General features: G+C 52.2%; 10 protein-coding genes across 10 annotated transcripts; 5 read left to right on the forward strand and 5 right to left on the reverse strand.

The window, feature by feature from the left end:
* Nucleotides 1-202: 202 nt before the first annotated feature.
* On the reverse strand, nucleotides 203-2061 carry COCSADRAFT_336976 (uncharacterized protein). The gene is made up of 5 exons (XM_007703117.1): nucleotides 1787-2061; nucleotides 1555-1716; nucleotides 869-1432; nucleotides 539-806; nucleotides 203-466 (listed from the first exon to the last, which is right to left on the reverse strand). Exons 1-5 carry the CDS (start codon nucleotides 1827-1829, stop codon nucleotides 388-390), a joined length of 1116 nt encoding a protein of 371 aa, XP_007701307.1. The 5' UTR covers nucleotides 1830-2061; the 3' UTR covers nucleotides 203-387.
* A 1690-nt stretch (nucleotides 2062-3751) lies between these two features.
* On the reverse strand, nucleotides 3752-7179 carry COCSADRAFT_336991 (uncharacterized protein). Its single transcript, XM_007703118.1, has 5 exons — nucleotides 6943-7179; nucleotides 6493-6734; nucleotides 4602-6437; nucleotides 4105-4554; nucleotides 3752-4051 (listed from the first exon to the last, which is right to left on the reverse strand). The coding sequence occupies exons 1-5, from the start codon at nucleotides 6989-6991 to the stop codon at nucleotides 3917-3919; spliced, it is 2712 nt and encodes a 903-aa protein (XP_007701308.1). The 5' UTR covers nucleotides 6992-7179; the 3' UTR covers nucleotides 3752-3916.
* Nucleotides 7180-7816: 637 nt separating this feature from the next.
* COCSADRAFT_161576 (uncharacterized protein) lies at nucleotides 7817-8897 on the forward strand (the record flags this gene model as incomplete). The annotated part of the gene is made up of 3 exons (XM_007703119.1): nucleotides 7817-7875; nucleotides 7998-8587; nucleotides 8638-8897. The coding sequence occupies 3 exons, from the start codon at nucleotides 7817-7819 to the stop codon at nucleotides 8895-8897; spliced, it is 909 nt and encodes a 302-aa protein (XP_007701309.1).
* A 939-nt stretch (nucleotides 8898-9836) lies between these two features.
* COCSADRAFT_337021 (uncharacterized protein) lies at nucleotides 9837-11203 on the forward strand. Its single transcript, XM_007703120.1, has 2 exons — nucleotides 9837-10099; nucleotides 10162-11203. The coding sequence occupies exons 1-2, from the start codon at nucleotides 9971-9973 to the stop codon at nucleotides 10933-10935; spliced, it is 903 nt and encodes a 300-aa protein (XP_007701310.1). The 5' UTR covers nucleotides 9837-9970; the 3' UTR covers nucleotides 10936-11203.
* Nucleotides 11204-11471: 268 nt separating this feature from the next.
* On the reverse strand, nucleotides 11472-12711 carry COCSADRAFT_92552 (uncharacterized protein; the record flags this gene model as incomplete). Its single annotated transcript, XM_007703121.1, has 3 exons — nucleotides 11472-12458; nucleotides 12515-12619; nucleotides 12673-12711. 3 exons carry the CDS (start codon nucleotides 12709-12711, stop codon nucleotides 11472-11474), a joined length of 1131 nt encoding a protein of 376 aa, XP_007701311.1.
* A 142-nt stretch (nucleotides 12712-12853) lies between these two features.
* Nucleotides 12854-14675, forward strand: COCSADRAFT_182335 (uncharacterized protein). Its single transcript, XM_007703122.1, has 2 exons — nucleotides 12854-13611; nucleotides 13668-14675. The coding sequence occupies exons 1-2, from the start codon at nucleotides 12946-12948 to the stop codon at nucleotides 14424-14426; spliced, it is 1425 nt and encodes a 474-aa protein (XP_007701312.1). The 5' UTR covers nucleotides 12854-12945; the 3' UTR covers nucleotides 14427-14675.
* Nucleotides 14676-15974: 1299 nt separating this feature from the next.
* On the reverse strand, nucleotides 15975-17613 carry COCSADRAFT_182336 (uncharacterized protein). The gene is made up of 2 exons (XM_007703123.1): nucleotides 16794-17613; nucleotides 15975-16742 (listed from the first exon to the last, which is right to left on the reverse strand). The coding sequence occupies exons 1-2, from the start codon at nucleotides 17287-17289 to the stop codon at nucleotides 16318-16320; spliced, it is 921 nt and encodes a 306-aa protein (XP_007701313.1). The 5' UTR covers nucleotides 17290-17613; the 3' UTR covers nucleotides 15975-16317.
* A 195-nt stretch (nucleotides 17614-17808) lies between these two features.
* Nucleotides 17809-18477, forward strand: COCSADRAFT_161581 (uncharacterized protein; the record flags this gene model as incomplete). The annotated part of the gene is made up of 3 exons (XM_007703124.1): nucleotides 17809-17943; nucleotides 17997-18203; nucleotides 18283-18477. The coding sequence occupies 3 exons, from the start codon at nucleotides 17809-17811 to the stop codon at nucleotides 18475-18477; spliced, it is 537 nt and encodes a 178-aa protein (XP_007701314.1).
* Nucleotides 18478-19515: 1038 nt separating this feature from the next.
* On the forward strand, nucleotides 19516-20119 carry COCSADRAFT_337061 (uncharacterized protein). Its single transcript, XM_007703125.1, has one exon. It carries the CDS (start codon nucleotides 19736-19738, stop codon nucleotides 20063-20065), a length of 330 nt encoding a protein of 109 aa, XP_007701315.1. The 5' UTR covers nucleotides 19516-19735; the 3' UTR covers nucleotides 20066-20119.
* Nucleotides 20120-21423: 1304 nt separating this feature from the next.
* Nucleotides 21424-22595, reverse strand: COCSADRAFT_161582 (uncharacterized protein; the record flags this gene model as incomplete). Its single annotated transcript, XM_007703126.1, has 2 exons — nucleotides 21424-21551; nucleotides 21605-22595. The coding sequence occupies 2 exons, from the start codon at nucleotides 22593-22595 to the stop codon at nucleotides 21424-21426; spliced, it is 1119 nt and encodes a 372-aa protein (XP_007701316.1).
* Between the last annotated feature and the right edge of the window lie 2166 nt (nucleotides 22596-24761).

The following is a 24761-nucleotide window of genomic DNA, read 5'->3' on the forward strand; positions in this document are numbered from 1 at the left end:
ATGAGCACTCCAAGCCATGCTGAGTCTGCCGCTGCCATGCCAAACGAAAAAAAAAACACTCTTTCTTGTTCTCTGTATCCCGTATCTGAAAGAATGACGAGGGAGATTGTGGTAGGTTGTACAAGCCAAGTGCAAGGGGTGAGGAGGGTTACATGTTGACCAACTGATTGATCCCTTATTGACGGGGTATTATAGCAGAGAAAGGGGAGGAGAGGAACACATATTTTATGCGGGTTTAGGTCGAGAGGGCGAGAGAGCAGGTAAATAATAATAAAAAAAATAAGAAGATGACTACGACAAGGCCAATAGAGGTTGTGGTAAGAGAAAGGGTATCGTTGGAATGTGATATGGTAAAGGGAGCGAGCGCAGTAATAGATAGCAGCCAAGCTACGGCCACCAACCCATTCTCTTGTAGCTCTCAATAACCTCCTCGACCTTCTCTCTCGTGCACTTCTCCACGTTGTATCTGGTGTGGTGTTAGTATGTTGTTGGTCTACTCATTTGGCAGCTACGCCAAGGTGGGGCTGGGGTAGCTTACTTGAACCCGGTTTCCTTTTCGAAAAGGCTACCATCCATGCACAGATCCGCGTCTTTAAGCAGCTCCTTTTCCATATAAGGTGTCAGCGGTGTAGACTGGCTGATACCGGCCCTTGACTGCAGCTCTGCCCAAGGGTCTAGTGTTTCTTCATTGACCTCGTCGACGACGTGGTCGAGGTTTAGTCGTGCAAAGGCGGAGATGAGGGTACCGTGGAAGCCAGTCTTGATGTTGAAAATCTCGCCCATGAACTCGGCCGTGTTTTTTTGTGCTACAGGTAGTGTGAGTAATAGAGATAAACATAGAACACAAACAACAAGGAGTGAAACGTACAGGTATTTCCGTGGTCCACAATGTTGAAAATGGGCGGTGGTCGGCGGGCGGGCGGTCCCTTGACATACCACTGCGCACCATGCCAGAGGGCCCTTGTAGCGTCCTCAATATGCACCAAGTTTGTCTTCATATCTTCCTTCCAGAGGAAGCGCATCTCCTTGCCCATGCTCTGGTATACTCTCGCCATACACAGCGCCGTGCTGAAAAACTTGCTCGTGTACGGGCCATAGACGTGAGCCATGCGCATAATCATGAGGTTCAAGCCCTCAATCTTAGCTAGATCCTCCTCGCCCTTGAGCTTCGACTTTGCCAGATTCGACCAGGGTTTCGTCTTGTCAGTCTCTTTGTGGGGTATGTTCTCTGGTTTATAGACCATGCCGGTACTAAGTTCAACGAAGCATTTTACTTTGCGCTTTGCAGCCTCGCGGCCAATGTTCATGGAAAGGCCATAGGAGCGAAGTTCGTAGACCTTTTCCTCTTGAGAAAAGCGTGTCTCGCCACCACAGTTGAATACATAGTCGAATTCGCCGCCACCCTCACGATCAAATATTCGAGGTAGGGATCCTGAAGGGGGAAGTCAGTCTCGGGTTGCTTTATGGTCAGCATACTTTGAGGGGGGGAGGGGAGGATTGTGCGTGTGTCTGTGTTGTGGATAGTTGTGTAGGTGGTGAGCAAGGGATACGCACGTTCTTGTGCCGCGTCCGCCTGGATGAAGCGCTCCCTCGAGCAAGCCTCCTTGAACTCTGGGGCCAGCCATGCCAACTCTGGCAGATGCTTGTCGACGATACGTAATTGGGAAGCGAGGTTGTTGTCGTAGATGTACTTGCAGAGGTGTCGTCCGGTGTAGCCTGGCACAAGGTTGTTAGTCCTCTCGCGTCTTATCTCTGGCCGTGGGTGTGGCAGCGAGGGCAGTGTTACCGAGTCCGCCTATTATGAGGACTGCAGGCTTGTCTGAGGCCATGGTGGGCGTCGCGTCAGGGTTCGATCTACGCAGACAGAGTGCGCAACGAGATCACTAGGAGAATTTGGGGCAGCGCAGTGGGCGAATGGTGTCTTGTAATGTCAAATTCGGGGGTTGCGGGTCGCGCTCAATGCTCAACGCTCAGACCCCAGACGTGTGGTTGCACGAGACAGGCTGACAAAGGGACAAGAGTGGCGTGTGTGCAGGCACGGGCGAGGCCTTTGGTGGTCTCGTATGCGTAGGCAGCGGGCCGGCGTGGGCTTGGGCTGTGCGGTGCTGGGCGATGGGGTGCGGTGCAGTCTTCGCAATGGCGGGCGTGGGTTTGGGACGAGAAGACTAGTGAGTGGCTTCCCACCAAGAGACAGAGGCTCAAAAGTGTAGGGTACCGCGGCACGACGATGTCATATAACCCTGGCCCAATCTAGCCGACTCATTGACCTGCAGCACGAGGCAGTCAGGCCGACAATGGGGAGCAGCAATTCTCTTGGTACCAGAAGCTGTCCAGGAGACTCTTCGTATCGAAAAAACGGGACATGGTTCTCTCCCCACCTGCTCCCTCCCTTCCCCCGATCTCACGCCGTAGTCGGGCACTCGTCGTCGGCCCAAACCAAAGCGCACACACAGACATACACACACGAACGACTGGTACTAGCCCCGCCAGCCGACCGAGATGAGCCTTGCTATGGTTCCTCGATGCTGCGGTTTTGCAACGACACTTGTGTTGGCTGAGAGTCGTCCGGGGCCGCGGGAATGGTTCACGTCTACTACTAGGTAGGTCACGTCACATTACGGCGCCTTGACAGCATGACGTTTGCCCTTGACCATCGAGGGTGGGAGCGTGCAAGCATAGGCGGTTGCAGCGGGAGATGAACAGCAGTCAGGCGGGCGGTGAAGGGCGTGCCGGCGCGCTCCCGCAGTGCTGAACCATACGTCTAGCAACAAAGCCTTGGGTCTCATGACAGCCCAAAGTGGGGAGGCGTCTCAGGAGCAGGTCCCGTTGCTGAACGCTGGAGTCGTTGGGCTTCGACCAGGCCAGCCCTTGCAAGAAAAACCTACTGGCAGTACCCAGCACCCAACAGCCTTGCAACGGCCACCTCCTCCAGATGTCAGGCTGGGCAAGCAATGGTTCGCACCAGCCAGTGCTGCAAAAAGCAAATCACTGTGGAGCCGCTATGTTATGCATCTCTTCGCCTCTTTCTCCGGCGTCTGGGGCGCGTCCCTATAGTTCAACGTCGGAACGTGCTTGCATGGTCAACACCAGCTGCTTCCGCGGAGCCTGCACACATGCACGCAATGCTCAGAGACAATCAAGCACACACCCGCCCACGGCCGCCACAACCCACGGCCGCTCTTGGCGGGCCACTGTGACAGCGCCTCTTCATCCCAATCCAGCCTCCATGACTCTGGCCCGCCCAGATACCAGTCACATTGGAAGATTGCATGGTCCCATGCATCGAGAGCCACCGCCAACGGCTGGTGACGCCATCTCTAACCAAGCCCATCGGCTAGTTTGCACATATACAAGCACTTACGTGTACATGTGTATAGTATGGACATATATATGTAAGCATGCACCTCTATTCAGCCTGCACAAAAGCTACACTCTGGAATCGTTCCATTCGATCCAGCGCACACCCTCCAGGCACCGCCCATATGCCATTGTTTCATGCCTGGGCAGCATCGTCGGCGTCGACAGCAAGAACGGCTGTTCATGCACGGAAGCTGCAGCCCGTTATGATCGACCCGCACTTGCATAATGCACGCCTTCCATACACAAGCACATCATCTCTGCTCAAGCATACACAGTACAGTACTAGTTGCTGTCAATATTTCCTTTTCATAGCAATGCAAATAACTAGTCGCCTAAATCATATGATAAATAAACTCGCAAACCATGCCCGCTGAACCCTGCCGCCCGCCTGCATACTCGACCTGCACAAGAGAGATGCCATGCTTTTTGTTATACCCTCCTCACCTCACCCTTGTCCCACCACCCATCATGCTATATGTATGTATATAACCCCCTATGCTGCCCCCCAACAAAAATGCACATAGACGAATCAAAACGCCTCTGCTTATGTGTTTTCTTAAAACTCCCAGTTCTCGTCCACTGACTTGATCGCCCAGTCAAACTTTTCACGTAACGTCTTGGAAAAGAAGCGCTCAATCGGCACATCAAACTTCTTGGAAAACACCACAGTAAGACGTGGGTCAATATAGTTCTGCACACTGTCAGCAATCTCTTCCTTGATACCCATCCAGCAGGGCTACTTACAATCTTCGACGTGCCCAGGGCAACTTCCTTGTTGCCCTCCTTGTCTTCCATCTGGATCTTCATGTTCTCAATTCGCTGGTGGAGCTTGTCGATGTTGCCCTCCAGTTTCTCGATCGTCGGGCCCTTGCCCTCGGCCTCAACCTTGCCCGTTTTGTTCTCCTTCTTGTACTTGGCCGCAAGCTCATCGGCCTTTTCAAGACGCTCCTCCAGCTCCTTGGGCTTCATCTCCTTCTCCCCCTCAGCCTTGAGCTTCTCGTTGTCCTTCTCAAACTTCTTGATGATCTTCTGGCGCAATTCCTCAACCTCGCCATCCTGGTGCGCCTTGATCCACTCCATGTCGAGATCCTCGGGCCGTTCAAAAAATTCGGCTCCCTTCTTCTTCTTGATCTTCGGGTCCACGTCAATCATCATCATCTTGGTTCTCCACACTTGATAACGAAGTCCATTAATCTACCCCTGTTAGCATGGCCTTCACAAACAGTACAAAACAAACTAACCTTCTCAGTCATCTTTTCAATCGAGTTGGCGTGGTTGGCAGCAACAGTACGTTTGTGGTTACAGAGAATCGCAACTTCACGGTTCGCATCGTTGTAGGCCTTCACCTTCTCCTGGATAGTACCGGTAGGCTTCATCTCTTTTAGCAGCCTAGCCATGGTATAAGACGCATTGTAGGTACGGAAGACCTTGGCAGTGAGACCAGGCATGTAGCTGGTCAGATGCTTGTTGAGCGCCGATGTCGTCAAGCGATCAAAAATGTCATCACCAGTCGTCTTGGGCTCCTTCTTGAACAGTTTCAAATTCTTGAAGACCTGCGGATCCACCTTGACTTCATCGTAGAACCGAATACTGTCCTTACCCAGAAAGTCGAAGATGACTGTCTCCGGAGGCCTCAGAGTGATGTGCTGAAACTTGAGTGAGCAGCAGCCTACCGTATCCGCCTCGTCTTCTCCCTTTTCGTTACCAGCACGAAGAGCAAACTGATCGATAAGGTAAATGGCAGTAGCACGTTGCCGATCGGCCATCATCTTGGAATTCAAGTCCTTCCGGTAATCCTTGCGGATACGGTCAATGTGCTTCTTGAGCTCTCGCGCCTTTTCAAACTTCTTGAAGTCACTCTGACCCTTGATGTCCGAGTTGGCGGCAAGCATGACATACTTGTAGGCACCATTGATGTTTTCTTGCCACATAGCGAGCCATGTACCCTCGTGGTCATGCTTGACCTCCTTCCAGCGATGACCCGCAGGCGGCTCAGGAACTTTGGCCTTCTCGCCAATGTTGATCGTGATTTGCTCGGGCATGACACGCTTCTTGACACGACCTGTCTTGGGATGCTCACCACGACCACGGAACAGGCCTGGCGGTTCGACGCGGAAGTTGCCGACCTTTTGCTTACGACCGTCCCACATGCAGTACATGTATGGGGCCTCCGCAGCCTCCCTCTCGGCCTTGAGCGCCTTCTTCTCGGCTGCCGAGAGAGCCTTCTTTTTCGCGCGCTCAGAATCGAACCATTCAAAGATGGGCTTGAAGTCACACTTCTCAAACTTCTTAATCTTGACAGTGTTTCCATTCTTGTCTTTACCATGTCCGGTCTTGTCTAGGATGGCAGTGAAGTCCTCAAAGAAGTTCTTGTTGAAGGTTGGGTTTTCGACGTTGTGTGTCGAGTTGAGCATACTTCCGTAGAAAGTAGCTACCTCTTCGGCATCCTTGTGTAGGGTGACAGGCACGCCATCGTACACCAGTTTGACATGCTTGGGCAGTGGCTCGTACTCGGGAGGAAAGACAACACCAGAGTGTTCGAGAGTTTCCCACTTCCTGGTGCCGTCGCTCTTGCCTGGATCTTCCCACCAGCGATATTCGTCCTCTTCGTCTTCAGCCTCCTGATCCTCCTCAGTCCCCTTCTTCACCTTGCCTGTGGCCTTCGCTGGTGCCACGGCAGCTGCCTTTGCCTTGGTATTCTTTGGAGCAGACTTCTTGGCGAGTGGCGCATCTGAGTCAGACTCCTCTTTCTTGACGCCATTTGCCTTCTTTGCTGGAGCCTTTTTCTTTGCAAGAGGGATATCATCCTCACTGTCGCTCTCTGCTTTTTGTTTGCGCTTTGGGGGTGCCTTTTCCTTGTTACGTATGGCCTTTGCCTCCTTTGCAGCAGCTTTCTCAATCGACTCTTTTTTCTTGGTGAGCTTCGTGGCTAGAGGCACGTCAGAGTCTGCCGACTCTCCGATCTGCTCCGCGCTCGCCTTCGGAAGTACCCTAGCCTTGAGAGGCACGTCGCTGAGTTCCGAATCGGAATCGTCTTTGACTGGCTTCGCCTGCTGTGATGTCCGCCGCCGCTTGCTCTGCTGGATAGTTAGCTTAACAAAATGTGCGTACACTTCGCACAAAGCGACGCACCAGAGGCTTGTCATCGTCTTCCGAATTGCTTGCATCCTTATATGATTTGCCGTTCGCTACGCTTGTGCGCGCCTTGCGCTTTCCGTTGGCGTTACCATTCGTTTCCGGGGCATCGACATCCATCTTGCTGTCATCGATGGGCCCCATACGAATAGAGATGCCGGGTTCGACGTGGCCATTGGAAGGTGCTTCCGCATTCATCCTCTTGTTTTCCTCGTCGGTGATGCGCTCCGATGACTTTACTGTAAGACAAAGATGTTAGCCTTCTCAAATCTTTTACTAAAGCGTGAAAAATGCGTCGGACGAGGGTGGAACGAACACGGTGGAGGGAGGTGGAGGGAAAGTGGTGAGGTTGGGTGGTGGAAAGAGTGGAATTCAACAAGGGCGATCGGCGCGTGAGAATGAGATAGCCGTAGCGCGTGCAAAAAGTACTATTGTGGACAAACTCACCTTGATCGTTCCCTCGCACAAGAGGAGTATCGTCGCTGGAAGATGACATGTTGTCCACGATCGGCGCGTGCTTCACTTGCAAGCGATAGAAAACAGATCGCGGGACTGCAGCAAGGTTTGGCGCAGACAGAGTCGATCGTGCGGAAGCAGTGGAGGCGGCCCTGTACAAGGGTGGGAATGTCGGAAGGACGCGTGCCTTACAGCGGCAGACTCGCAGTACGATTGAAGCGATGGTGGCGGAGGTGAGATGAATGGTAGCAGGACGTGGGTGATAGATGAACGGAAAAAGAGGAATGCTGAGTTTAAGTGAAGCGCAGCCTCAGGGAGCCACCACTTGTGCTCACTACTAAGTCCACCAACGCACGGTCGTTCGGCCTTCACCAAATCTGGGTCAGCAACTCTTCGCAACAAATTGCCCGACGTCATGAGCTGATCGGCCAACGCATTACATGCCGACTACAAGACCGACAGGCGACAGCGGAAAAACAACTGGAGTTTTTTCTGGGGAATTTACTCACGTCGTGAGACTTGGGCAATGCTTGCTGCCTGTTTGTTGGATCGCTCCTGGCTAAGTCCAGCTAATTGTGTCGCGCCATAATGCCGAGTTTAGTCCTGTTATCCTGTGTGTAAGAAGAACAGTAGCACAGAATACACAGTTGACTGGATTTGAATGCTTCCCAGTGTGAAACAGTCAAGTACAACTGGTGAAGCAGGTCTTCTGGAATAGACAGTCTCACGTGACACTTGGCGTCTTAGCGCGCAAAGCAATTCAGCGTCCCGATTGCCCGACACAGCTTCCGTTCAGCAAAGACAGCAGTGAAGAGCACCACCACACGGCTGTCGCCATCTCCACTCATCTCAATTCGTAGCCATGATGCTGTCACGAGCTGCGCGCCCGGCTCTGAAGGCCGGCATGGCCGCCGCCATCGCCCGGTACGCTCCCGTCCGAGTTCGCAGCTTTTCTCGCACCTCGCAACCCCCCCATTGTCGGATCAATTGCACCGCCAATTGCATCGCCAATTGCATCCATTGCTGACTGGGACTTTTCTATCTAGGCCCGCCGCCCTTACTGCCACCAATGCCGCCGGCTATGCCACCCTTCGTGAAATCGAGGGCCGTCTCAAGTCGATCCGCAACATCGAGAAGATTACCAAGACCATGAAGGTCGTCGCCTCCACTAAGCTTACCCGCGCCCAAAAGGCCATGTTTGAGTCCCGCAAGTACGGTCAGACCTCCAACGAGGTTTTCGAGAATGCCGAGACCAAGCCAATTGAGAGTGAGGGCAAGAAGAACCTCATCATTGTCTGCAGCTCGGACAAGGGTCTCTGCGGTGGTATTCACTCTGGAATGTCGAGGAAGGTCAGGAGGATGCTTGCCGAGACCCCGGATGCGGATTTGGCCGTCATTGGTGAGAAATGCAAGGCGCAGTTGGGTCGTTCCAACGGAAAGAACATGGCTCTTTCCTTCGCTGGTGCCGGAAAGGATGTGCCTACCTTTGCCGACTCTCTGTGCATTGCCGACCAGATTTCCCTACTGCCCACCGACTACGCCTCTGTCAAGATTGTCTACAACAAGTTCATCAACGCCTCGAGCTACGAGCCCACCATCCAGGAAGCTTACTCTGAGGAGGCTATTGCTCAGTCCGGTATGTCAAGTGTTGCACGATAAGAGACTGTACTCTGACCTTATATACAGCCAACTTCTCCGCTTTCGAGATTGAGGACGAGGTTCTCCCCAACCTCCGCGAGTACGCTCTTGCCAACTCGCTCTACTGGGCGCTGGCCGAGGGCCACGCTTGCGAGCAGTCGGCGCGTCAAAACGCCATGGACAACGCCTCGAAGAACGCTGGCGAGATGATTAACAAGTTTCAGATTCTGTACAACCGAACACGTCAAGCCGTCATTACTGGCGAACTTGTTGAGATCATTACTGGTGCGGCCGCTTCGGAGGGTTAAACGTTGGAGTAGCATGGGGCTTGATATCCCGAGACTATGGTTCCACCTCCCCCTGGGCTGTATAGAATAAACATCTATTCACAACTCTTGTGTGTCAGCAAGTTGACGGAAACTTTATCGTATTCACCCTGTGCCGGCATGTGCCATGTGTGAGTGCCGACTACCTTATTACGCTAACTATGATATATGAATGCGGGTCCTCTGGATAAGTACTTATGTTGATCGGTATGGTCGCAGACTTGCTGCAAACAAGAGTCATGTGCCCAACGCACCACCTCGGCCAGAATCAGAAACATACAACTGTGCAAAACGTCTTACTTAGGCGATGTCTAAACTTGGCATGTCAAGTCTCGGTTTTTGCGGCCACTTGGCGAACGAAAAAGCGTTCGTTGAAGCAAAGGGGAGGGGTGTTGCGGAGGCTTTTTCTCGAGTGAACAGGGCAGACTAGTGGGGTACCTGGCCCGGTGTGGTAAGCTTAAGGCTGGATAGGGTAAGTAGAGGGTTGCTGAAACATGACTGCATCATTGGAAACAACCACTCCTGGCACCTTTCCGGCGCCTCTTCAAGTGACATGAACAGTGGGGCCGGCGCAAGGCCAGGAAACCGTTATATATAATGGCGTTGTATAGATGTTCCTTTCTGCTTTTGTTGCTGTTCGTAGAGTACGGTTCTCCAGGATGCTCTGGTAGCGGCCCCATTTTTTGTCATCCTCCTCGGACAGCAGGCATGTACCCTGAAGCGTTGAGATAGCAACCGCCCACAGGAATGAGCATTATTACACGCATTCGGTCGTCTCCTGCACATTTTATAGGGTGCTTTTATTAATACCTTGTCTCATCCGGTTGTTCTCCGCGTTGGCTCGACCAAGTCGGCAGCCCCTCGAAGTCGGCTTCACTTTACTCATAAGCTGTGCTTCTTTCCACTTGTTGTTCCTTTCCTTACCTCGCCTGCTCGGGCTGATCCCGGCGACAGCTCCTCCTCTTACCACGACTTTCCCTACATCGACCTGGAGTCCTCTTCTACAACCAACCACTACCAAAAAAAACCCAAAAAAAAACACATACTCGAGAAAAATGGTTGGTCAAACGAAAAACCGCGAAATGAAGCAGAAGATGCAGGCACTCAAGGATCTTTACTTCAGTCGGCACTACACGCGGTGCGCAAGGTCTGGGGAGCGGTTGCTAGGCGAGGTGGATAGCAGCGTAAGTAAACATACACATTGCGCCTTCCCTCTCGATCACAACAAGTGGCTAACAATAGACAGATGCATCCGGTTCACTTGGCATATCTTAACTTTTACACCGCGCTATCACACGACACTTTGGCGAGGGAGGCTACAATAAAAAATCGTCACCATGAGCTTGTTGCTGCGGAAGAGTATTACCGTGCTGCCATTGCCGCCCTGGCATTGCCATCGTCCACTTGCTCAACCCCGACTTTAGACGATGAGCACCCCTCAACGCCAGAATCTGCCACGTTCCCGGAAGAGCGTGTGTGGCTCGACCGCTTAAAGACAAAATCATCCAACTTGAGCACTTCGTGTCGTACTTCATCAAGCACCATGTCCGACCCCTTCGACCTAGAAAAAGATGTCCATTTTGAGCTCAAGGGTTTTTCGTTTCCGTCGCCGCCCCGAACCAGTACACCTACGTTCCTCGAGATTACTTCCAACCCTCGGTCAAGCCACATTGACAACTCGAGCATGCTCTCGCCTTTATCAACGCATCCAATAAGACCCGAGCCTGTAGCAAAAGTCAATTTCCCACCCGGCACATCAATATTTGTTGGCATGCTGCAAGGTCACCTCACCAGTGTGCTCACGCTGAAAGAGAGCACTGGTATCCATGATTCCAAATACACATTCCTGAACCCTTCAGCTTCACCGACAAAGTCACAGTTCAGGTTTCCTCGAACTAGCGATCTGCCGCAACACCAAAAAGAGGACCTTCGAAAAAAGAGGAAACAAATGGCGTGGCGTCCAAGGTTCGACCCAGGAAGCATACGCAAGCTGTGTGACGAAGCGCTGGCAGAGCTCTAGTGGCCGCCAGACAATGAGATAAGATCCAGTGATGCTGCGGGAGTATACTGAATACAGCTCGCTTTCTGTTCCTTTTATTGACATGTTCAGCAAAGTGCTGCAGGAGATGAAGAGCGTATACCCCAATTCGGTAGGCCTTTTCTTTTGTTTTCGTTCATATACCATCTTGTATGTTCCTTTTCTCCATTTCCCGCCATTACCGGTCTACTGGCTTTTGTTTTACTGTTTCCACTGTTCTAGTAGATGATCGACGCACGAGCTTGTATTCTGGGAGGATTGTATGAGAATAAATCTGGAAGATTGCACGAGGTGAATGTATGATACAACCAATAGTAATCTATGCAAGTAATCCATGCAAGACATGGTGCTCGTGTGCTCCATACCACGGATGTCGTCCAGCCGAGAGAGAGTTACTCCGTGATATCGTAAACTTTTTTTTCGAGATGGAGAAAGTGAGAAGAAGAAAGAAAAAGAACCCCGCCACCATTGAATGCCCGTGGAACGCCTTTGGAAATGCATGGTTTGCCCCGCCACGTCTATTTGTTCATTTCTTCGAGTCCGCGCTTGATCCTTTGGCACTTGATCTTAAGCAACTTGACACTTTCCAAGAATAGCTCGTCGCTCTCCCACTGGCCCGTGCTCTCTACCCGGAAGATAAAGTGATCCCGTATCCGTCCAAGCCTGACCTTGTCTTTGAACTCTGGGTGTCGCAGGCATTCCCTGCTGACTGTGTCATTCATAGCGTTTGCCACCACGGCCTTGGCTTCGCCTTCCTTGCCCTCAAGCTCCGGGTGTTGTTTGACATCGGTCTCAGTAACTGTGTCAAGGCGAATAACTCCGCGAGGGAAGCAGCGCGCAAACTTTTTGGCGTCAGGTCCGACAATAGGCTTGGTAATGTCGATTGTAGGCATCAGGCGATAGGAAGCTGTTGCTACAGGGGAGAATTTGGCGTGGTCCTGTCCAATACCCTTGATGGCATGCATGCTGAGGTTTATGCTCTGGCCTGGCCTCATTTTCGCAATCAGGATGTCTGGGTTAGTGGAGCGTATTTCTTTCCCTTGTTCGGATGAGAAAAGTTCGGCTTGGCGGCCTATGGGCTTGAACTCAATATCTTTGGCGTAGACGTTGTGGCCTACGTATAGTTTGTCGGGATCAGTTTCGCCTGCGACCGCTCTCTGCAGGCCACCTTCTTGCCATTTGCATTCCACTTCCAGTCTCAGTACCACAGTGTTCCAGTCCGTTGGTGTGCCTGATTCAGGATCTTCTTCGGTGGGCTTGGAGTACCATTTCATTGCACGCAGGCCCTCGCGGTCGCCGCACAAGGGCACCAGGCCTAGGCGATGAGCAAGTACCTCGTCTTGGATAATGGACGTATTTTGGTAGATGAAGACATCTTCTATGGCAAGCGTAGGGATCTCGGAGAGGAGTATGCGGCGAAAGGCGTTGGCTACCGAGGTATCAATGCCAGTAAGAGAGAATTGTGTATCGAAGGGACTATGGCTATGGAAGGTGACGTTGAAGTTCTAGAAAATGTGAGTTGAAATGTGATGCAAAATGACAGAAAATGCATTGCAAATACCTCTTTGAAGTACTCCAAATCCCACACGTGGTCCTCTCCCGGCCAGTGCCCTGGAAAGTCGGTAGACTGCTGGTTCATGACAGTCTCGGGGCCGACTTGAAGCGTCTGCAAGTGCTGTTAGGATAATTCTTCTTACATATTCCGAGTCGCATAATTACCTTGCGCCTCATGAGCTCTTGCGCGCTTGGTTTCGACATTGTTGCGGCGTTGCGTTCAAGATTCAGTGTTTTTGGTGGGTAGCAAGTTGCATCTTCACAAAAAGTTCGAGCAAGCGGCGGCCACGCCAAGGCCCGGACAGCCAATAGCGGCGGGTCCAATCTGGAAGCATCATCGATGTGAGGAAAGCTCCCCTCCAACGCCACGACCTCGCTCTCCACTCTACATGCCCATTGAGGCTCCACAATCGCGGTAGAGAGAGAGACAGAATCACCATGCCCGTCTCTTTTGCCCGTCTGGCCGGCCCCGCGGCGAAGCGGGCGTGCCTGAACGCCTCCCGTTCCTACGTCCGATCCGCATTCCCTTCACGACCCATTGCGCGGTGCCTGTCGACCTCACTGCCCCGTCGATATGCCCAGGTCGACGAGAGCCAGCGCACGCGCTTGGTTGCCACCGATGCCAACTTCGCAGGCGTTGCCCCTGCTGAGACCCAGGAGACCCGCGCCGAGGAAGACGATCACGTAGACACCAGGAAGATCCGCCATTATACTGTCAACTTTGGACCCCAGCATCCCGCTGCTCACGGTGTGTTGCGCTTGATCCTCGAGCTGAATGGCGAGGAGATTGTGCGCGCTGACCCGCACGTTGGTCTGCTCCACAGAGGCACAGAGAAGCTGATCGAGTACCGGACGTACCTCCAGGCTCTGCCCTATTTTGACCGTCTCGATTATGTCTCCATGATGACCAATGAGCAGTGCTACTCGCTGGCTGTCGAGAAACTGCTCAACATTGACATCCCCATTCGTGCCAAATACATCCGGACCATGTTTGGTGAAATCACGCGCATTCTGAACCATCTCATGTCCGTCTTGTCCCACGCCATGGACGTTGGTGCACTGACGCCTTTCCTGTGGGGTTTCGAGGAGCGTGAGAAACTCATGGTAGGTTGATGCTGAGTTCAACCTGACACATTGTGTCCATATGCTGACAATGGTAGGAATTCTACGAGCGTGTCTCTGGTGCACGTCTCCACGCAGCCTACATTCGCCCCGGTGGCGTTTCGCAGGATATTCCTCTTGGTCTGCTTGATGATATCTACCAATGGGCTACCCAATTTGGTGACCGTATTGATGAGACTGAAGAGATGTTGACGGACAACCGTATCTGGATCGGCCGCACCAAGGGTATCGGTGTCGTCCCGGCTGCCGACGCCATCAACTACTCCTTCTCTGGTGTCATGCTTCGTGGATCTGGTGTTCCATGGGACATCCGAAAGTCTCAGCCATACGATGCCTATGACCAGGTTGAGTTTGACGTCCCAGTCGGTGTCAACGGTGACTGCTACGACCGATACCTTTGCCGTATGGAGGAGTTCCGTCAGTCCCTTCGCATTATCCACCAATGCTTGAACCAGATGCCTGCTGGCCCTATCAAGGTTGAAGACTACAAGATCGCTCCCCCACCACGTGCCGCCATGAAGGAGAACATGGAGGCCCTCATTCACCACTTCTTGCTCTTCAGCAAGGGCTACACAGTCCCACCTGGTGAGACCTACTCTGCCATCGAGGCACCTAAGGGAGAAATGGGCGTTTTCCTCGTCTCAGACGGTAGCGAGAGGCCATACAGGTGCAAGATCAGGGCACCCGGATTTGCACACTTAGCCTGCATGGACCAGATATCAAGAGGCCATCTGCTTGCCGATGCAGTTGCTATCATCGGTACTATGGATTTGGTGTTTGGTGAGGTCGACAGGTAGTGTTTCATTAGATTGATCGAGTTAAGACGAAATAAATATAAAATCTTCTCGTTTTACTCAGATTTGAGTCTTAGTGAGGTCGGGGCGGGCTGTACATATGGTACCTTACTTCTTCTTTTAGCAAGCCAATTGATGTTCATACGTTTGCATTGGCTGTTATCTATCTCACTGATGTGCCCCCATGGGTCATCGAGAGCCTGAATTCAGAGAGTGATTACAGACACCACGTCCACAAAAGAAAACGCCAAGAAGACTACTGGTGGTGTGCCTAACAAAAGCAATGATAATGTGTTTGAGCCATTGTAGTTGCCCCACTATTACAAACACTATTAGGAATTGTGGACAATCATGTCAATGGCATCGCACAGGTTGTGATAAAGCGTCAAACGTGAAGTTTTAGTTACTGCTACTTACCTAACACTGAATTTTCAAATTACTGTCAATGCCAAAATAATCAAAATGCCCCAATAACCATATGCATTCCTGGGCAGATATCTGGATTTCTACGACGATGAGTCAACATAGGTATCATGTAAGTGCTAGACAAACTCAGCAGATTTTGCCGTTATTTATTTGTGACACTTCCTCACGAACAGCACACATAGTGGGCACGACAGAAAATATCATCAAGAGTTCGGAGTATGTAGGCGTTCCATAAATGATGACTGAAAATAGGTATTTCGGTTTTGGCAATGGAAGTTTGAGGGCATTATCTCCATTGCTTCCACGGTACGAGAAATGGGAGAAGATGTATATTGATAGATGTCGAGAGCCATCTCTATAGAAGCAGCAGGTACTGGTGAACATGACGATCACAAGATGTTGAAAAGTCTCGTCGAAGATTTCCAACAGCCACCTCATCCAACACTTGTAGACATTCTTCTCTCCTCCCAGACTTGAGCTCAACTTCAGCTTCATGTGGCCTCCGGAGGGGCAAATTATATATCCGTTTACGCCGTACCACTAATTGTGGGCTAGGGGCGTCTGACACCAGAACCTACGCCGATGTTGAAGATGATTTGAGGACTTGGTGCCTTTCATCATCTCTCTCTTGCCAACTTGAGTTTTCCCAAGACCGCTAATACCGCGAGGTACAAAGCTGTAGACTGGCCTTTGATACACATGTCGAACATGTGTGTGTGGCGCTGTTGCGTAATATATTTGGAGAAGACGGATAAAGGGCGATCGTGTGAAGGAGGAGATGATACATTATTAATGCAGTATATATATATGTAAGGTAGACGATTAGATAGGCCTTATGATCACTTATAAGCATGATTTATAAAGAGGTGTTATCTCGATGGTGCGGAGAGAGATACAGCGAGAACTTAGTGTTATAGATGTCAGTCGATGAACTGTTTGCTGCATCAGTCGATTGCTCGATAGACAGGTGAACGCAACATGTATTGAAGGTCCCAGCAATCTATCATGTGTCAAAACCCTGCGATGTGACGACAATCTACTTACAATCCAGGCAGGCAGGAAGCTTCCGCTAGCAGAAGGTAACACAGACTCAATCAACAATCGCTTTGCAAACAGGCATCAAGTCCCCTAAAGCTCGAAAGGCTGATTGGAAAAACAAGGACCACAGGTCTCCGTTGAAAAGTTGAGTGATTCAAATATTGTAGATTGGATACACGACCTTTTACGAACCAGTGCCAACCAGAGAGGTCAGAAGAAAAATAATAAAGTAAACATGTTGGTTGCACTTTGCAGGACATGTCAGAGAGAAAAAATCGAGACCCGCAGAGGCCTTACCATCTCCTGCGGTCTCTCTGTGACTGGCCCTTTATGGAAACGCCTGCTACTACGATTTTGGGAATAAGGCAACCATACATACTCGTACACACCACACGCCGCCCACACGTGTTCGCTCAGCCGCATGCCCTCCTTAGGAGAACTTCCACCTGTTGCCACAGTTCATGCACTCGCAAAAAGTTGTCATAGGTTCATCAGCAGACCTGGTTTGCGCCTGGCTGTAGCTGACCTTCTTCTGCTTGCATTTTCCGCACTGGAACTCCTTTGATATGGCCTTCTCGACCTGGGCGACCATGGCCTGGTTCATGTTCTCCTTCTCAAGCTTTTCGTCCTCGGCTCGTCGCGCGTCCGACTTCATTTCGTCATGCGTCATGACAACAAACCTCTTGGCAGTGATTTCTCCAGTGAGAACTCGTTTACGGAGTTGGGGATTTGACTTGTTCTTGAGGTTCTGGAAAAGCGAGCGCATCTTTCCCTTGTAGGCATCGTTCACGCTACCAGCGTTGCTATAAGCTGCGGCTTCAACGTGCTTGGCAATGTTGAGGATTTCATCGGGCACTAGGGTATGAATCAGTAAAAGCCCAGAGCCAAACAAAGGCCTCTACTTACTTGCTTCACTCATAAAAGCTAAACCGTCATACATCAACCTCACGCAGTTGTCGCGAGCCTCGTTTCCAGTGACTTGGTACTTGACCTTATCTGTTTTGTGGTTGCGCTTATCAGAAGGCACGTCATGCTTCTTCTTGGATTGACTGGGCGCTGGGGAAGCAGTGCCTGATGGTGGAGGAGCGGGTGAAGATGCCGAACCGTTGCTTGTGGCTACTTTGGCTGGGCCGTCCTTCTTGGGCGGTTGCTTCTTCTTGACCTCATCCCTCCACTTTGCTACCAGCTCCGTTGCCAATTTTTGCACAGCGGGGTCCTTGTGTGTACGCAGACGGTTGATGGTGACACCAATCCTTGTTGAGCGCAAGAGGTCCTCAGTGGCATGGACACCAGTCTTGAGGTCGTTTAGCAACTTCAGAATAGAAGTGCTGGGTTCGCCTTCTGAGACGGCTTTGCCGATTGCCTTTCCGCGAAGCTCAATCTCTTTCGCATCCATTGCCATGACGAAGGTGTTACGATTTATTGAAATGAAGTCGGGGATAGGCGCGAAACGGTAGATGCCTTCGCTAAAGGATCGGTACTCGTTCGCGAGTCGCACTAAAAGTAAGATCCTCCTGTTCTTCGTACGAAAACTCGAGATGTTGTCGCGCTTGCGCTTGCGGATAGCGATCAGGCTGATGGTATGACGGCTGTGTGTTGGGATCGGCGCGGGGCAACAAGGTCGCGTCCGGATGTAAGCGCGACTAGTGGAAGCGAACGCGGTGAAGGGGCGTACGGGCGACGTTGGTAACGGGTATTCGAAGGAGAGTAGGAGGCGTGGCGCGATGCCGTCTCCCGTTGTGATCTAGAAGTTGCGTTTCCTCAAAGAGGCCCAAGCTCAGCGACGCTAGCCTCCGCGTTCACCAGAGGGAAACCGCGACCATGAACTTCCAAACTGCAGATCTGGTACACGCGACATTCACTACGATAAGAGCTGGCAGTTGCGCCCAAGACCTTACACTACAATCTACGACATTAAAAAATGACGGAAAATGCGCCCCCAGGAAGCGCAAACAATGGAAGCACAGACAATTCGCGCGGCACGCCCTACTATGAGAGGCTGCGACGTGACCTCCGCGAGTCGCTGAACAAGAAGCGCTTGATCGATAACAATCTGGTTAGTATGGGATGAGGTGTATAAGAGATGCGTGTGCTAATCTCTCGTGATAGCTACAACTCGAAGACAACATTCTACGAGTCGAAACTCAGTACCTAGAAGAGACGAGCGCCGGCAACATCATAAAAGGCTTCGACAATTACATCAAGGGCGCAGCGACTACGACCACCACGGGCGGGGCAGGAACTGCGACAAGGCGAAAAGCCCCAATCAATGATGCGGACAGGATATTCAGCCGGAGTTCGACCAGCTTCTTGAGGGTATGTGAAGGAGAATACCAGACCTTCTCGCAGCGTAGAATATAGAGGAGGGACAAGGTATGCTGACGCTACTATCCAGGAATCGTCGACACCAGGTTCAGCAACCCCATCGCATGCTCCTGCGCCGACCTCGTCCTTCCCTACACGCGAGTCGAGCCAGCCCACGAACGGTGCGAAGCCAGGAGATAATAATAAGAAGAAGAAGGCGGCTGAAGACGACGATGAACACAACAACAAGACCAAGCGACAAAAGATTTCCTACGGACGGGAGTGAGCATGTGGACCGGCATCTGTGTCATTGTCCAAACGGTACGGTGGTACACACGACCCAGACACCACGAGGCTGACAAAGCTATCATGAATGCAAGCAAGCAATCCGCTCGTAACGCGGATGATTGCGCGGCCTATGGGTCCGTAAAAGCTGAAATTACCTGAGCTATCAACAAATCAGGAAGGTGTAAGAGCATCGGTTGCAAACCCGAAGCTGCGCGTGTTTAAGCAGTGGAGACATTTTGACAGCTGTGCGGAATCCTGAAACCATATTAGATCAGATATGGGATTGCGGGGTTGGTTTAATCTTGATATGAGGTCCACTTTTCTGTGAGACTGAACAATACTGTTGGACGACAGCACATCCGTGCGGACTGACTGGCACACAGTAGCAATGGAGATTAAATTGATGCCTGAACTGGTAGAGTGGCTTGCTTGGAGTGGTTTAAAGGAGTGGCGATGAAGGACTGCTTGGCATCTGACATGCAAGCGATGTCGCTCCGCTCTCGTTACTGAGAAATTCATGTCTGGGAAAGCGGAAGACATGTTCGGCAAAGGCCAGCATAATGGACCCTGTGTGGGTTTCTTGTTGCAAGCTGCGCTTGTCCTATAGATGGCCAAACAGGTCAGAAATCAATGTTGAACACTTTTCGCCACCACTGGACACAAGTGTTATTGCAATAGATGTATGCATGCTCAAACCGTCACACAATACCCTGTCGTGATATGCTGAAGTCGCACGGGTTCTTATTCCCGCATAGCAAGACAGCCGCAGGAACAATGGTGCAGTTGTTGGCCAGTCTCATCTGGTTATTTTCCACAAAGTGCAACAACACTCGAGGCAGGGAGCTGGGATTATACATATATTAAACACTCAATCATACCTGGTAAAGTTGAGACGTTGGTGCAGATACAAATACCTAAAACAATGTGTGTGCAGGCTAAAAATATCGCATGCCTGAATATTGTTGTTTTGAGTACAGTACTCTGCCTTTTACACAACGACAGAGCTAGCATTCAACTGACACAGTCAAGTGCCTGTCTTGATCGCATGCATACATCCTCACTATCGGTTGTTAGTCGGCAGGACAACTAGTAGACGATGTGCGTGTGCTACCAATAAGGCAAGGGAACGATGCCAATACCACTCATGACATGCGTGATGGCTGCTGTAGGAGTGAAGGCTTCGTCTTGTTTGGCGCACAGCATTTTAAGGGGCGAGATAAGTAGAGGGGCCGGTGTGGGTGGCAAGAGGGAAACGTATGGAAAAGGTGTCTGCGGGTAACCTCCCTTACGGGACGTTGGCCGGCATTACTGCAACGCAAATTGCTTTCTTCTCTCCGCTGACCCAGTTTAGCAGCGGAGGCGGATACTCTAGTAGGAAGACATCAAAGCTCGAGAGAATTTGGGTCGTCATGTTTCCGCGACAATGCGTTTGGACAGAACAGTCAGCCCTGTGTTTCGACACGCTGTCAGGCGTCGCGTCCTCCCGGCGATCTTGCCTCGAAGGAACGGGTCGAGGGGTGGGATACAGTCAGGCACGCTACGATCTCATCTCAAGCTCCTTTCGGACCGGTCTTCAACGTGTGTGATCCACTCACCACGAGTGAGGACCGTGATTGGGAGTCTGTGTGTAGAGGCAATCAAGACCCGCAGTTGACATGGTGCCTGAGACGAGAAGAGAGAGCAAGTCTGACGTCGTCAGCACACACACACACACATATGCACACCGGCCCTTTGCACGTTTGCAGTTGAGTCATGGAGGGTGAATTGTCGCGTTTTGCGCAGCCTCATACGCAACATCAAGCCGCTGAACAGGGGCATTCCAGGAAAGAGGGGGGCCCAATGGATGGAAGATGGCATCGGCACAGCAGCCTCGGGGCGGCACAAGGTGCATCGGCAGGTATCCCACTCGCTGACAGACGGGAGGCCAGTGGAGGTGGGCCAAATTTCAGGGTCCAGCAGTGGCTAGCAAGGGTATGATGCTGCATGACGAATGCCAAGCCTCTACCCCGGTCATAAGCCCACCGCTCACCGAACGCCAAATGATGGCATTGCAAAAGGGCAGAGCAATGGCTTTCGACGTTTTGGTCCAACTGAAACCGGGTGCTCCCGTATGACGAAGGCTCACGGATCCACGGTACCATACCAGATAGTTGCAGTGTCGTCACAGTGCTGGCGGGCGGAACAGAGGATAAAGGAAAGCACGTCGAAATAGGAAGGGCGCGGTTGTGAGTTAAACAAGGGTCTTTTTGATTCTGCCGCACTCCCCCCATCCACTATATGGAGAAATGCGTCATTTTTTTGCGCTGCTTAAACTCGACTAAGTGTCGTGTTGATAGTTACCCTGGCTACTACCAGTCGCTATGTGGTACCTATGCGCGCTACTGCTAATGTACAAACGTCATTCTGCAAACCGTCCGTTCAAACGCTGCATCGGCCGGGTGGCTGCTAAAAGAGAGTCTAAAAGATATTAAAGGGTATAAGCGAATGATGACAGCATGTGCTTCGTGACGACAGTGGACCGGAGGCCTTATCGAGCACAGCTGGGAATTAGGCGAATATGTGCAGGCGATAAGGAAAAACAATATCCTGGCCCAGGCGATCGATGCGCGTAATATTACAGTATTGAGGAAATCGCTCCAGACCGAAAGGAGACAAAAATGACAAACAGATACTCGTAAAGGGCTCGCAGATGGAAACGCCAAAAAACGCCGTGGTGGTGGTCCTCCTTCGTAGGCAATAGGGCCAGGTGGTATCTCCGTAAAAGCCAGTAGTGTGCAGCGATAGGTGGAAGAAACATCCAAACTAGATGCGGCTCCCTCTAACATCTTGGCGGACAAATGCGCAACAATGGTATCTCAAACATCAGGTGTGCTAGACGAGCGATAAGGCCGATGATGATACAGGTAAAGAAGCGTAAACACAAACAATTGGACCTAAAAGTCCTTTAGTGCTCGACGCTGTCTGGTGATGGATGGTCGATGCTGCCGTCATTCTTGTGTACTTTTCGGTGTCTCCTCAAGTTGGAAACAACAGAGAAGTGGCGTCCGCAACCCTCAACTTCACAAGCAAATGCTATGATACAGTTAGCAAGACAATCCAAAAAAGAGTCCGAAATAAAAACTTACGCTTCTCTCCAGTATGGCTGTACATGTGGGTTTGGAGGGAGCTTGGTCGTGTGAAGCGCTTGTCACAAATCTTGCACTTGTGCTTCTTTTGCGAGCTGGATGAGACCTTTGAGCTGAACTGGCTCATCATGGAGGCGGGGGCAGGGGGCATGCTTGCGCCGAGAAGTGCGTTGGGGCGAGGAAGGGTGCGCGAGCTGCCTAGGTCAACAGACTCGGAAGCGGAGCTGTAGTCGGTGACTGAGCCTTCGCCACCGTAGTATCCGTTGGGACCATAGCTGGCAGATGAGATGGAAGAGTGGGCGGAGTGTGTCGAAGGGAATCCGTAAGATTCTGTGGAACTGCGGCTGGTTCCCTGAGTACCGTAGATATTCCTTGGTGTAATATCTGACTGGCTCAGGGAAACCATGCCGCGGCTAGCATCGAGAGCATCGCTAAAGCTGTTGCGTGGCTGCTGGCTATTCATTCTGCTAAAGTCAACAAGTGAACTTTGGCGCTGTCGCTGGGACTCGACGGATTCGTAGAATGCTATTGAGGGGACTAACGGGTGTGAAGAGCGACGAGACGCATCCTGCTGGAATGCATATGGGCTCCGTTCTGTGTTTGCGTATTCCACCTGGGAGTATGGAGCTGAAGTAGGAGCATAAGTCTGATTTTGAGGGGAGGCGGATGTAGCATAGCCAGTTGGGTATCCTCGTGACATGAGATCTTCAGAGGCATCAAGTAAGTTTGGTGTCGCAAAGTTGCCACCCGGGAGAGTAATACCTTGTCCCATGGGAGGGGCTGTGACGGGCATGCCGTGGTAGGGAATGGCGATGCTTGTGGGGCGCTGTGCGTCGACATTGGGTGCCACAGTTGTCTGGTAGAGTTGCTGTTGTGAGGTGCTGGCCGAGACCCATGGGTTGGTGAAGTGTGGTTGTTGTGGGTAGCGCATGTGGTCGTAGCCCATGCCGTTTAGCTGGGGTTGCTGGCGATTGTCGACTGCCATTGCCATTGCGGAGACTTTTGATAGAGGATGCGAAGGGATGGTGAGGGTCCAGGAAGGGACAGGAGGGTGAAGTGGTACAAGAGAATAAAGCTGAGTGCGACAGTCAAGACTCGACTCGTAGATCCAAAAGGTGAAACAAGGTAGTCGAGGGTCAAAAACGTGGAGATAGTCGATCACAAGCAGTCAACGATGGGATCTGCGACCTTTTGAATTCTCTCTGACACTGGGGACTCCCGTGCAGTGGTATTCCGAGAGGAGTAATGATGATCGCTTTGGTATGTCGATCAGTTGACCTGTACTAAGCAGGACCCGTGACAAAGAGCCAGCGAGATTAGGTGTAGGGCGAAGCGGACACCAGCGACCGAGTGGCAGACGCTCGGGCGTTTCACGTCGAGGACCCGTGCTCGGGGGGGGGAGAATGCCCAGTGGGTGCAGGGGCGGAGGGTGTGGGGTGGGTTGCGTGTTGCGTGTCGCCGTGGGAAAAGTTCGGTAACGTTAATTCGCCAGAAAAAGCAAGCCAGCGACAAACAAGTAAGGATAAGAGAGCAGCGATGATGAAAGCAGTATAGAGGGGTTTGGGGCAGGGCCAAAGGGTCAGGGTTGGGCAGTGCGCAGAAGGTGAAGAGGCTGTTGATCAGCGGGCAAGCAGTCGGGGAGCCCTCATTGATAAACTCGCGTGCGTGGAGGGTTTACGTCTTTGGGTTCACAGCAGGACCGCCATCATAGGCTAGGGGCCAAGCAGGCAGGCAGGCAGGCAAGAGGAGCTGGCATGCTGGCTCAGCACCCCGGACGCTGCTACGTCTGCGCCGACAGGGGGTAGCAGTCGACGCTAGCCCTGCGCGCGCCCACCGCTGCTTTTACTTACGCAGGTGGAGAGCGGTCGTTCAGCGACGTGCCCACGGGCTGCGTTGCATCCGCGCCATCTGGCACTGTAGCCTCAACAGCCCGGTGTGTGCCGTTGGCTTAGCACCGCACCATGGCTATTGCCTTCCGCTCGTCGTCTGAACCATGGCCGGCAAGCCTGCGCCTCCGTCGGCGACCAGTCCACCAGTCCACACCACTCGCGTTACGCCTGTCCGGCCAGCAAGGCTAGCAATAAGCTCTCTGCCAGCCAGCGCACCGCGAATCAGCGGGCGGCAGGCGCGGGAGGGCTTTCTGGCTTTTGTTTTGGCGTGCATCCACCAGCACTAGGGCCGACGACGCGCATTGAAGCAGCCTAGCACGCATGCTCACAATTGCATGCTTCCCATTTGGGCACCACGGCTAGCCACATGTGCGGAGCGGACAGTGCGAGGGCTCCGCAGCCATGCTGGGCGTGGGCGTGGGTATGGGTGTGGGCGGCACGGCCATGGTGATGGGGCGTCGCTGTCATCATCCTGGTGGGTGCTTGTGTGTAGTGTAGTATGCCCCTGTGATGGTTGCTGTGCTTTTTCTCCCACTCTGAGCGCGAAAGCATCGACGACTCAAGAAGCGTCGCTGCACAACAACGGTCGTCTAGGATCAAGGCCCGCGCCAGCAAGAGGGACCGAAAAAGCGGCTTCACACACTTGCCCTTTTGGAGGTGCATCGCGCCGGACACTGGCCGGGCACGCTGCTTTCGCGTCGCGGAGTCGGACCGCCACAGCCCATCTCCACGACGTTGCGTAAACTCGAACTCTCCCACCGTCGTCCACCTGGTCCTAGCGCGGGTTCCGCCCCCTCCCCCTCCTGACTCTCCATTGTGCACGGCGGCGTCGAGGAGAGAAAAAAAAAGCGCCTCTGGTGAAATTAGTCCCCTGAGGCACATGCGCCTGTGCGCACACCTAAGCAATGGTCAAGCGTTTGATCGCCGTCCACGTTGCTTTTGATGCCAGACGTCTAAGAGGCTTTGTCAGATGGTGGACCAAAAAAGCTGAGGCTTGCACGTCAGTTTGGGACAAGTAGGCTGGATGGGGGAAGACGTCCTCACTCTAATAGGGGACAGCGTCATCTCGTCGCCGTACCTGCTTTGCACAGCACCCACTCGACGTGGTAGTGGTATACCCATTGGTACGAGCAGATAGTGCTGCTGTACTTACCTACAGCGCCTATGCCTGCCAATGACGACAACATGGCTCCTACGACACACTTGCACTCACACCCATCCACTTAGATAGGCCTGCGTGTATGTAAGTGTACATAGCTACTCAAGCG

Source organism: Bipolaris sorokiniana (assembly GCF_000338995.1).
Source record: "Bipolaris sorokiniana ND90Pr unplaced genomic scaffold COCSAscaffold_9, whole genome shotgun sequence".
NCBI lineage: Eukaryota > Fungi > Ascomycota > Dothideomycetes > Pleosporales > Pleosporaceae > Bipolaris > Bipolaris sorokiniana.

Coding starts and splice junctions, on each gene's coding strand:
- COCSADRAFT_336976 (XM_007703117.1), bottom strand. CDS start 1,829: ATGGCCTCAGACAAGCCTGCAGTCCTCATAATAGGCGGACTCG. Junction 1,717..1,786: donor CCTCATAATAGGCGGACTCG/GTAACACTGCCC, acceptor ACCTTGTGCCAG/GCTACACCGGACGACACCTC. Junction 467..538: donor GAAAAGGAAACCGGGTTCAA/GTAAGCTACCCC, acceptor ACACCACACCAG/ATACAACGTGGAGAAGTGCA.
- COCSADRAFT_336991 (XM_007703118.1), bottom strand. CDS start 6,991: ATGTCATCTTCCAGCGACGATACTCCTCTTGTGCGAGGGAACGATCAA. Junction 4,555..4,601: donor TTGAAAAGATGACTGAGAAG/GTTAGTTTGTTT, acceptor TAACAGGGGTAG/ATTAATGGACTTCGTTATCA. Junction 4,052..4,104: donor CCCTGGGCACGTCGAAGATT/GTAAGTAGCCCT, acceptor GACAGTGTGCAG/AACTATATTGACCCACGTCT.
- COCSADRAFT_337021 (XM_007703120.1), top strand. CDS start 9,971: ATGGTTGGTCAAACGAAAAACCGCGAAATGAAGCAGAAGATGCAGGCA. Junction 10,100..10,161: donor TAGGCGAGGTGGATAGCAGC/GTAAGTAAACAT, acceptor AACAATAGACAG/ATGCATCCGGTTCACTTGGC.
- COCSADRAFT_182335 (XM_007703122.1), top strand. CDS start 12,946: ATGCCCGTCTCTTTTGCCCGTCTGGCCGGCCCCGCGGCGAAGCGGGCG. Junction 13,612..13,667: donor AGGAGCGTGAGAAACTCATG/GTAGGTTGATGC, acceptor TGACAATGGTAG/GAATTCTACGAGCGTGTCTC.
- COCSADRAFT_182336 (XM_007703123.1), bottom strand. CDS start 17,289: ATGGCAATGGATGCGAAAGAGATTGAGCTTCGCGGAAAGGCAATCGGC. Junction 16,743..16,793: donor AGCTTTTATGAGTGAAGCAA/GTAAGTAGAGGC, acceptor TTCATACCCTAG/TGCCCGATGAAATCCTCAAC.
- COCSADRAFT_337061 (XM_007703125.1), top strand. CDS start 19,736: ATGGAAAAGGTGTCTGCGGGTAACCTCCCTTACGGGACGTTGGCCGGC.